Source organism: Tetrahymena thermophila (assembly GCF_000189635.1).
Source record: "Tetrahymena thermophila SB210 genomic scaffold scf_8254134, whole genome shotgun sequence".
NCBI classification, from domain to species: domain Eukaryota; phylum Ciliophora; class Oligohymenophorea; order Hymenostomatida; family Tetrahymenidae; genus Tetrahymena; species Tetrahymena thermophila.
Window position 1 is genome coordinate 1 of NW_002476066.1, and position 10,382 is coordinate 10,382.

At 21.5% G+C, this 10,382-nt stretch overlaps 1 protein-coding gene across 1 annotated transcript; it reads left to right on the forward strand. All coding sequences in view use genetic code 6, as the record gives it.

Annotated features, from left to right (window-relative positions):
• Window positions 1–1,450: 1,450 nt before the first annotated feature.
• On the forward strand, window positions 1,451–10,379 carry TTHERM_01586460 (transmembrane protein, putative; the record flags this gene model as incomplete). Its single annotated transcript, XM_001029328.4, has 19 exons — window positions 1,451–1,586; window positions 1,640–1,885; window positions 1,936–2,061; window positions 2,118–2,255; window positions 2,307–2,627; window positions 2,721–2,841; window positions 2,890–2,986; window positions 3,040–3,223; window positions 3,560–4,077; window positions 4,136–4,581; window positions 5,113–6,465; window positions 6,564–7,215; window positions 7,268–7,396; window positions 7,459–8,418; window positions 8,473–8,812; window positions 8,869–9,717; window positions 9,889–9,945; window positions 9,994–10,119; window positions 10,171–10,379. 19 exons carry the CDS (start codon window positions 1,451–1,453, stop codon window positions 10,377–10,379), a joined length of 7,008 nt encoding a protein of 2,335 aa, XP_001029328.4.
• Between the last annotated feature and the right edge of the window lie 3 nt (window positions 10,380–10,382).

Genomic DNA, 10,382 nt, shown 5'->3' on the forward strand with positions numbered 1-10,382 from the left:
TTAGATAATTTAATATTAAGATAGATTTATATTTCAAAAACTGTTAATATTATTTTTTAATTAGTATAACTTTTTTATTTAATAATAAACTTTTAGAGATAAACTGAACTTTTTTAACTAATAATTTTTTTTATTGAATAAATTCCCATTGTTAATGATAATTTAGAGAAGCTCATATCTAAATCAAAATCCTCAATATATTTTACAAAATTATTTAAAATAGAAATAATTAGCGAAATAATACAACCATTAATTAAAAAATATATTTTCTATTGTTAAAACATTTGAATTATATTCTTAATTTATCAATTGTTATTTTAATTTAATTGATAATAAATTAGAGCCAAATAAAAAATATTTGCATTTTTAATAACTTTATTAAGAATGCAAAATTAATGATAGAAAAATCTAAATTACTTCTTTTTATCAAACCATACAAAAATTATATCAAAACTGATTATTAAAAAAAAATCTTTAAATAATATCTATAAATTAATTAATTAATTTGAATCAAAACTTGTATTTTTTCCATTTCAGTTTACTACAATAAATAATGTAAGCTCTAAAAATATCTTGCTTGAATTTTGAATATTTTGTAGTTTATTATAATCAATTAAATGAAATACTATTTTTTCAATTCAAAAAATCTTAAATAATATAAAATAGTAACCTTAAAATAAAAATACTTGGCTATAAGTTTATAATTAGTTTTAAAAATTAATTAATGTTTATTATTATGTATTTTACTATTCTTTTTTATTAGGTTTTGTTATAATTACTGCAGATTATTTAACAATAGTAAATTCTTTTTTATTAGATATTTTATAAATTATTGTTAATTGTTTTTTGAAATTAAGGAAAGTTTTTTGAATTTTTTAATATTAACTAATAGACAGTAATTGGTATATAAATCTATTTATAAATATAAAGCCAAATACCTTACTGAAAATGTCGAAATAATTTAATTTTATAGCAATTTGATTATTAAATAGTTAATAATAGTTTTGAAAAATAAAATTTCATGTTAACTATTTTGATAATACTTTTTAAACTTATTCTGAATAAAAACAAATGGACTATTTAATTAAATTCCTACAAACTCTTTTATATAATTATCATGTATATCTTACAGATTGTTTATTAACAAGAAACCTCGAATTATTTTTTATTACTAATTAAATAACTAAACAATAAATAAGATTAAATTTAAATCAAAAAACTAAATAAGATTAAATTTAGATCATAAAGCAAAATAAGATTAAGAAAGCTATTTACTAAAATAATGAAATAAAATTTTGTTATTTTAATTTTTATATATTTTTTTTCTTTTTTCAACCATTTTAAATGCCAAAACTGCCCTTAAAGCTTTGAATACAATCGTAATTCTATAATAGTTAATAAAAAATTTATTTTGACACAATTATCTATAGGTTTAAAGTACGAATATGGAATGCTTCCAAGTGATATACTTCTGATACCTCAGACTAACATTTTAATAGTATTATCTAACTCTTAAAACTATTTATAATCAAGTATATTTTACACTATCGATGCTGAAACTAATCAAGTAAGAAATATAGTGGAATGTAAAATATTAAAAATCTATTATAATTTTATTAATACTCTATTTCTTATTCAGTTAAAACTTAGGTATTTTTAATTAAATATGTTCCAAATATGAAGTCTGTTATTGGAATAAATACTTCTACATTTTATGTATTTGACACATACAGCATGAAAATAATTTATGAAGCTAAAGTCATTGATTAAGCAGTTTATTTTGATAATTTTGTAGACAACTCTATCGCTGTTATGTCTTCCAAAAATAATATAGTAATTGCATATGATATTTAAAAGCAATAGATCGTTAATACATACTATTCCAGTAATATTTTTTTTATTATATATTATTAATAAAATAAATCAAAAAATTAGCTAACAGTGTGTACTAGTTGAAGTGCATAACTTTTCCAAACAATGAACATATTGCTATTTTAAATGATAATATTTAGTTAGTTCTTTGGAATGTAGAAACAGGAGTCATAATTAATAGCATAAAAAGTATTTTTTAGATTTAAAAAGATTAATTATTTTATTGAAATATATTTTTAAAATAGCTTAAGCCTTTAGTTTAACAAATATGTTGCTCTTTCCTAATAGCTACATTCTCATTTATAATATTAATTCAACAAAAATATAATTTATTGATTTTAGCGGCTATTAATAGTAATAGTTTAAGTTAATCTTTGAATATGGTAAGTAATTTTTTGCTAAAAAATTAAATTTATAAAATATATTTAATATAGACACTTAGAATGTTTTCAAAAATTATAGCTTGGACTTTGACCCAATCAAAACTTTCATATCTTAAATATCTGTTAGCTAATAAACTATATTACAATATGATTATTTAATTATTGGGCATAGTAATGGATAAGCTATGAACTTTAAACTTCCAAAGAGTTACAATTAAAATTTCTAATTGAATTTGGCATTCGCAACTAAATTTGATTTCATAAGATTTATAATGCCAGATAATATTTTGAGCATTTATATTTGTGGATAGATAGATATAAAAGTTGTAAATTTTTTTAATGAGAACTAGCCTATAATATAACCATTACTAAGTAATTTAATTTAATTAATATAAAGTTTTTCAAAATAAACTTTTGAATGTTTTTAAAAAATGAATGATTTTATTAAAAATTTAAATTAAATAGACCTTGGTTCATCATATTTTTTAGCAAGAGTTCCTGTTTAGTATTAAAATTAGGAGTTGTATGTTTCTGCAAACTAGTTATTTAAGAATTAACTTATTTAAATTTCTGACTAATCTGGGATGTAGTAATTATTTTAGATTTAATATTCATAATTACTAAATATTTATAGCTAAAATGCTTAAATCGTTATGAATACAGATAATACTTAAGTAGCCTATTAAGTTTCAACAGGAGGTATTATGATAGTAGATATAGCAACTTAATAAGTATGAAATTTATTTAAATTAATTACATCTAAATATTTTTAATTTATTTAAAGTACAAAAATTATCACGTTCTCAATAATAATAATTGGTAGATCAGCAACAATGCTTAGTTTAAATACTATGTAATAAAAAATTCTGATCACTACAGCTATGTCTCATTTAACTTTTTCGATGGATTAAAATCTATTATAGTCTTAAACTTGGATACTTAAACTGCTAATTATTACCATTCTCCGAGTCAAATATCATTAATTATTAGCTTTTTATATGATATTATTGAGGAAAAAATTTACTATTTTGACAACTAAAACTATTTCTATATCCAGGATTTCAAAGGAAACTATTTATATCAAAAATAAAGTAATTTAAATTAAATAATTTTTAGACTGTAAACTCTTTCATTTAAATCCTTATTGATATTTAACATTTCCTTTTTGTTTAATACCTTAAGAGCCCCTTTTTTAAATTTAAGTTAATAAATGGAGAATCTTAATTAGAGAGTTTACAGTGCTTATAAATTTAAAAATTGATTCAACTTAAATAAGTGATAAAATTTTATTATTTAAAATATAGTAACATAAAATAATGTGTACTAGATGGTCAGGATAGATTCTTAAAAAATTATTGTTTTTTTAGATAAAACATTGTAATTGAAATAGTTTTCAGAAAGCGATGAATCTGTTAATTTAATTAAAGTATTTTCTTCTGCTATTTAGACACTCAAATATTTAGATTATTTTAATATGATTTTTGCTGGAGATTAGACAAATGGGAGTATATTTGCTTTTAAATATAATGAACAAACAAAAATGTTTGAATTATTTATGCAGTTTAAAGCATTAATAGATTAGATTATATTAGATATATTTGTGACTCCACTATCTAAAATGCTATTTATTTCTGGCATCTACTCAAGCATATTTTTTGATATGTCTCAGTGCTTAACTAATAAATAATCATGCCTATCATGTTCTCTATAATTTTATTTTTCTAACAGCTAGACATTATATAATTAACAAAGCAGCTATGGATAGGGTTAGCTAGACTATCCGTATACAACTTATTAAAGCATGATTTAGTCTTTTTTAATAGTAATATTATTAAATGTAAAAAATGATTCTAAAAATTTTATAATAAAATATTAACTAGACCTAGAGATACAAAAGAACAGTGCTTAATGTTTAATATATTTAAACAATTATTAATGTTAGTAATGAGTACCCAATAGAGCTATAATAATATATATTCTAGTTTACCTTTTCAAATTTAATATAGCTTTAAATATAACCTTACTATACTAAAAGCACTTAACCATCTACTATTTTACTGAAAGGAGATTTCTCTTTTGAAAATTTTTACTCTATCTACCTTACTAATGTTATTCTAATGTACAACGTTACTGATGATGCTAATTGTTCTTTAACATTTTATTCTGTGTATCAATAAGTTGTGTTAAATAATATTAAAATTTAAAACACTAATTAAAATAGCTATACAGATTACTGTAATAAGATAAACTTAGTAAATTCTTATCTTTTGATCGAAAATATAACTTTAGATTCTAAACATTTTAAAAATTAAACTTATATAACATCGTCAGGAGCTTAATAAGTAATTTTATTTTTTTATTTTCAAAAGATTTAAGTTAAATAAAAATTTGAAATAATTTTAAATAATTAACTACCAATTTAAACATCATTTTTAATGTTTTTTTTTTTAAATGATTTATTTTGCAAAATAAAATGCAATCATACTATTTCATTTTATTAAACATTTTTAACATTAAATAAATAATAGTGTTTTTTTATGGAATTAATATATTATTATGATAGGCTTTTTTTGCTAGTACATTTCTTTTTAAATTAAGTTTTATTTTTTGATGAAAATCCATGAATTACCTTAACTTTTTTTCTTTCATACCTAGATTATTGCAATAGAATTTTCTTTTGAGAACTCGAAAATAAAATTAATTTTTATAAAAATGAATGAAATTCATAAAATTAAAATTGTTTATTTAAAAAAATTAATGATTATTTTGTAATATGTGATTGATTTTTTTATAATTTTAATAAAAAGGTGAAGATTTAAAATTTTAATTTGTTAAATTCTAAGCTCGGAGTGTTTAGCATATTTAATTAATTGTCTCATACTTTGATTGAAGTAGAAAATTTAAATATTTAAGGAAATTAATGTGATGAATCTGTAAATTAAAATTATCAAAAAGCTGTTTCTTTGTTTAAAGCAGGCTAAATTTCTATAAGAAATGTAACAATCACTGGAAATAGTTTTTGCAATTTAAATTTTATCTCGATTGTAGCTTAAAATTAACTAACTAATCTTTAATTTAAATTATTAAATATCACAATATCAAATAACTTAATAAAATCTCTCTCCCAGGGAGTATTGTTTACTTCTTTATTTTCTCTTCTTACTCAACCAGATCATATGATTATTGCTTAAGATATAATTAATTTTAATAATAACATAGTCCAAGAATAATAAATTGTTAACAATTAATACTTTTTTACAAGCTTATTCTAAACTAGTAATATATATAATATTACTCTATCAAATATAAATTCAACTGATAATCACTATCTATCTTTTATTAGTAGCTAAAGGACATTAAATTTTTTTACAGATACATTTATTTGCTCTTATTCTGATGATTATTTTAACTTTTATAAAGGAAAGCCATCTAGTGGATGTATTAGTTTGTAAGAAATGAGCTTGATAAAAATGGTAAACTTACATTTTTTCTAAAAGGTAGCATACGATTGCAACTTAATTGATATTTCAAATTCAAAAATAGACAAAACACAAATTTAATTTTATAATAGTACTTTTTCTAAAATTTACTCAATTCAATCTTAGCAGTTTAATGATACAAATCCGATAGCAATTCGATCTTCTTTTATGAATGATTTACTCATTTAAAATTGTACTTTCTCATAAAACGTATTAGCTGGTATTCCAAATTCAATAGCTCTTTCAAGTTCAGGCTTAAGTATTGTGAATATTGTAGGAAATGTTTTGATCAATTAGAGTTCATTTTTATATTTAGGCTCCAACTCTGACATTAATGGTTTATCTATTTTGTCAGAAAATCTATCAATAAGCCGTTCAACATTTGATACTTCTTTAAGTTTGTCTAGCTTAATTTAGACTAAAAATAGCTTTAACTAAAATATTAATATCAAAGGAGGTTTTATGAGAGTCAAGGCTTCTAATTTATAAATTACATAATCGAACTTTCAAACATCGGAATCTCAAATAGGAGGATTTATATATGCCATATCATATTCTAAAATATTTGTAATTAACATTACTGAAAGTAATTTCTCTGATAGCTTAATTTAACTAAGCGGAGGTATTATATTCGTGGACACTTTAGGTTCTATATTGGAGTTTTCAATATCAAATTCTCTTTTTAAAAATATATTCTAAGTGGCTCCAGAATCATCTCTCATTTAGTTAAGGTATTTGACTATATTTTGATTTTTAAAATCTCAAATTTATTTTATTTTTATTAAATATATTTATTTAATAATAATTTCTTTAAAATTTTATAAAAAAGCTAAGATTCTTTTGGGAAAAATGCTCAAATAAATAATTTTTTAAGATTAAATAATGTTAACTTTACTAATATATATGGAGAAGACATATCTTCTATTTTTTCACTAGCTTTTTGTTAACTAAATATATCTTAATCAGTTTATAGTTTTGATTAAAGTATTAACCGTCAATAAATAATATCTCTATAACTAAATTCTATACTGTATCCTTCGACTTACATAACGTCAACCAAAAGCTAAGTTTATTTAGAAGGTGTTAGTATTTAGGAAGTTTAAAGCTTGTACTAAAAATCTAATAATCATTAAGTATTTTTTAGTTCTCAAAACTCTAACTTTGAATTAAAAGACTGCACTGTGAAGAATATAGTAATGAGTATAGGTGGGATAAGTTATTTTGAATAAGGTTCCATAGACATTTCAAATCTATAAGTCAACAATATTTAATTTTAACCAAATATGAAAAGTTTAAGATTTATACAAAATAATAGCATTATTTAAAACTTTGTCACTGTTTTTTACTTTACCAGCTCTATTATAAATATGAGTAAATCTAATGCCACAAACATTTTCTGCCAGAATATATGTGAGGGAGGATTAGGCTTGATAGAAAAATCCGAATTAACTATTTAAAATTCTAACTTTTCAGCTATAAATGTAAATTTTCATTTAAAATTAATTTTAATTTATCTAATTTATTTTATAATAGTCAAATAATGGAGGAGTTTTTTCAATAATTAATCCTTAAATAAAAACGACGTTAAATTAAAATATATTTTAAAATAATACTTGCAATTAAAATGGAGGAGCATTATAAATAACTTCTAATTACTAGTTGGTAACTATCATAAATCATTATTTAATAGTAATTAATTTAATATTTTCTTTTTATGATAATAGGCTTTTAACATTTAGATATTAGGAAATATCTTTTTGAATAACACAGCATAGTAAGGAGAAGGAGGATCAATTTATTTTTATTCATAAAATTCATCTGCAGACGATTCACTAATTATCTAAAATAGTGTAATTTAAAAAAATAAAGCTTACATAGGAGGAGGATTAAAGTATGAAGGAATAATCCCAACTTTAATTAATAATTAAATATCTGATAATACTGCAATTTTCTATGGTTAGAATATTTTTTCTTATCCTAGTAAGCTGTTTCTTGAGAATAGATAAGAAATAACAAGCAATTACTAAGGCATTTAAGTGTAAGATAATAAAATAATTATATCACAATAAAGAACAGGAGGTTCTATTCCTAATATGAATTTTACCTTAAGAAACGATTATGGAGATATAATGTAATTTGGAAATAAAGAAATGTAACAAGTATTTCTAACTATACAAATCGATCCACAAACACCATTTTTTTCTGAGTATTATTTAAGAGGAGAGTCAAAAGCAATCTACAATTTTGAAGGGAATTGCTTTCAATTTAAAAATATAGATTTAATAGGTAAGCCATAGACTACTGTGAAGCTAATTATCAAAAGCGATTTAATTAGAGACTCAAATTCATAACAATTGACTAACAATTATTATTTTGAAATTTAAGCTTATATTTAAGATTGTTAAATTGGATAAATTCCATATAAATATAATGGATTCTAAGAATGTGTTATTTGTGAAAAGGGTACATATTCATTTGATTAGACATAATGCTATAAATGTCCCTCTGGAGCAGAATGTTAAGGAGGAAGCCAGATTACAGTTGATTAAGGTTTTTGGAGAAAAGAGTAATATGATAGCAACATAATATAATGTGAGCATTAGTAATCGAATTGTGTAGGAGGTTCGTATGGAGATTAAATTTGTTATAAAGGACACATTGGGGCTCTATGTGAAGAATGCGATGTATTTTATTTCTTTTAATTAAAGATTAAAATATCTTATTTAATTTTGAAACAGATATTTGGTGAAGTTTGGGGAGAGAGTTATGCAAAATCCAGTAAATATTCATGCACTTTATGTAGCAAAATAGTAGGTAACTTGTATATAATTGCTACGGTTACAATTTGGACTCTTGTTTCTATGATAATTTCTATCAAGGGTTATGAAAATTATTAATATAAGTAATATTAATCACAGTTCTTATAAAAAATTGTCAGAAAGAAAACATACTTAAGAGGAAATAAAAAAAGTAATTTAACTGCAAAAGAAGATTAAACAAGTGTTTATATAAAGATATTTACAAATTACTTTTAAATTATTTCTTCAGTAGCTACATTCAATTTATAAGTGCCTTCTGGTATTTATTTTTTTTTTTTTTCTATCATAAAGATTATCTAAAAAATATTTTTATAGGTATAATAGAGTTTCCTACATCTCTTGGTTAGCCCATCTCTTAAACTATCAATTCTTTAGACTGTGCTCTCAAAAAATTTAACTCTAGCATGCCTATTATTTACTTTAGACTTATTTTCTCAATCTTATTACCTGTTGCTTATTTGGTTATCTTTGTAGTTTTTCTAGCGATTTACTAAAAGATTATAAAAAAAGAAAAGGATTTCCCTTACTATTTAATATATACAGCTTATATTTTTTTACTTATTTATACTTAACCTGATTTGGTAGCTTAGATGATAGCTTCACTTTCATGCAGATAAATAGGAAATGTAAAGTATATTCTTTCAAATGTATCGATGGAATGCTACACATAAGATTTTTATAAATGGGGATTTGGATTTATTTTGCCTTTTTTATTTATCTTTTTATTTTTATTGCCTTACATCCTAATAGTTTAGCTAAAGAAAGCAAAAAATAACTTATAATTGCTGGAAATAAAAAGAAAATATGGCTTCTTGTACAAAGAATACACTTAGAAGTGTTATTACTGGGAATTTGTAAAAATGGCATAAAAATTAGCCATAATATTATAACTAAATTTTTACTCATAAGATATCAAAACAAAGGGTATACTAGTTTTTATTACTGTGACTTTCTATTCTATTTCTCTAATGATATATAAGCCTTACAAAAGCAATCAGATAAACTAACTAGATCATTACTCAACTAATGTTTGTGCAATCTCTGTCTTGTTAGGATTATTTATTTACAGCAACGATTACAATTACTTTGTTATAATGTCTTTAATTTTGATTATACTGATTAATTTTTTATTTATATTAATGATGGTTAGAAACATAATTCTAGGTTATACAAAAAAATTTTAAAACATAATATAAACTTTTTTAGAAAAATTCGGATCAAGAATAAAATTCATTTAAAATTATTTGTTAAAAAAACAGTAAATAAAAGAATAAAAGTTTAAAAGAACCCAATAAATTAAATAAAAGGTGATGAAAATTTTATTAATTTTAAAAGATTTGAGTTATGAGTAAAGAAAAAATCTTGCTCTATAGACTCTTGGTGCTTTAATAGGTAAATAAATACTTATTGATTATTTTGTATTTTAATTATTATTAAAAGATAAAAGGTATTCTAAAAACTATGATAATGAAAAGCAAAAGACACTTAAATCAGAATAAACTCTTACAAATAAAATTACTAATTTAAATCTTAATTTCAATATAGATATCAATATAGAAGAACATGGTATCTTTATTTTTATATTTTAATTTTATGAAATAATTTTATTTTATGTAGAAAAAAAATAGAATGAAATTGAAATCAAAAGCTCTTAGCTTCAAATTTTTGAATAATTTTTAGGTAAAAAAGTATAACAAAGTTAAAGAAGTTTAATTCAAAATGAGATATAAAGTTAAAATGAGGAAGATTATCATATTGAAATTGATGAAAAAAAAAGCATAGAAAAAGAATTAGAATAATATAAGACAATGTAAATAATCAATTGAAGT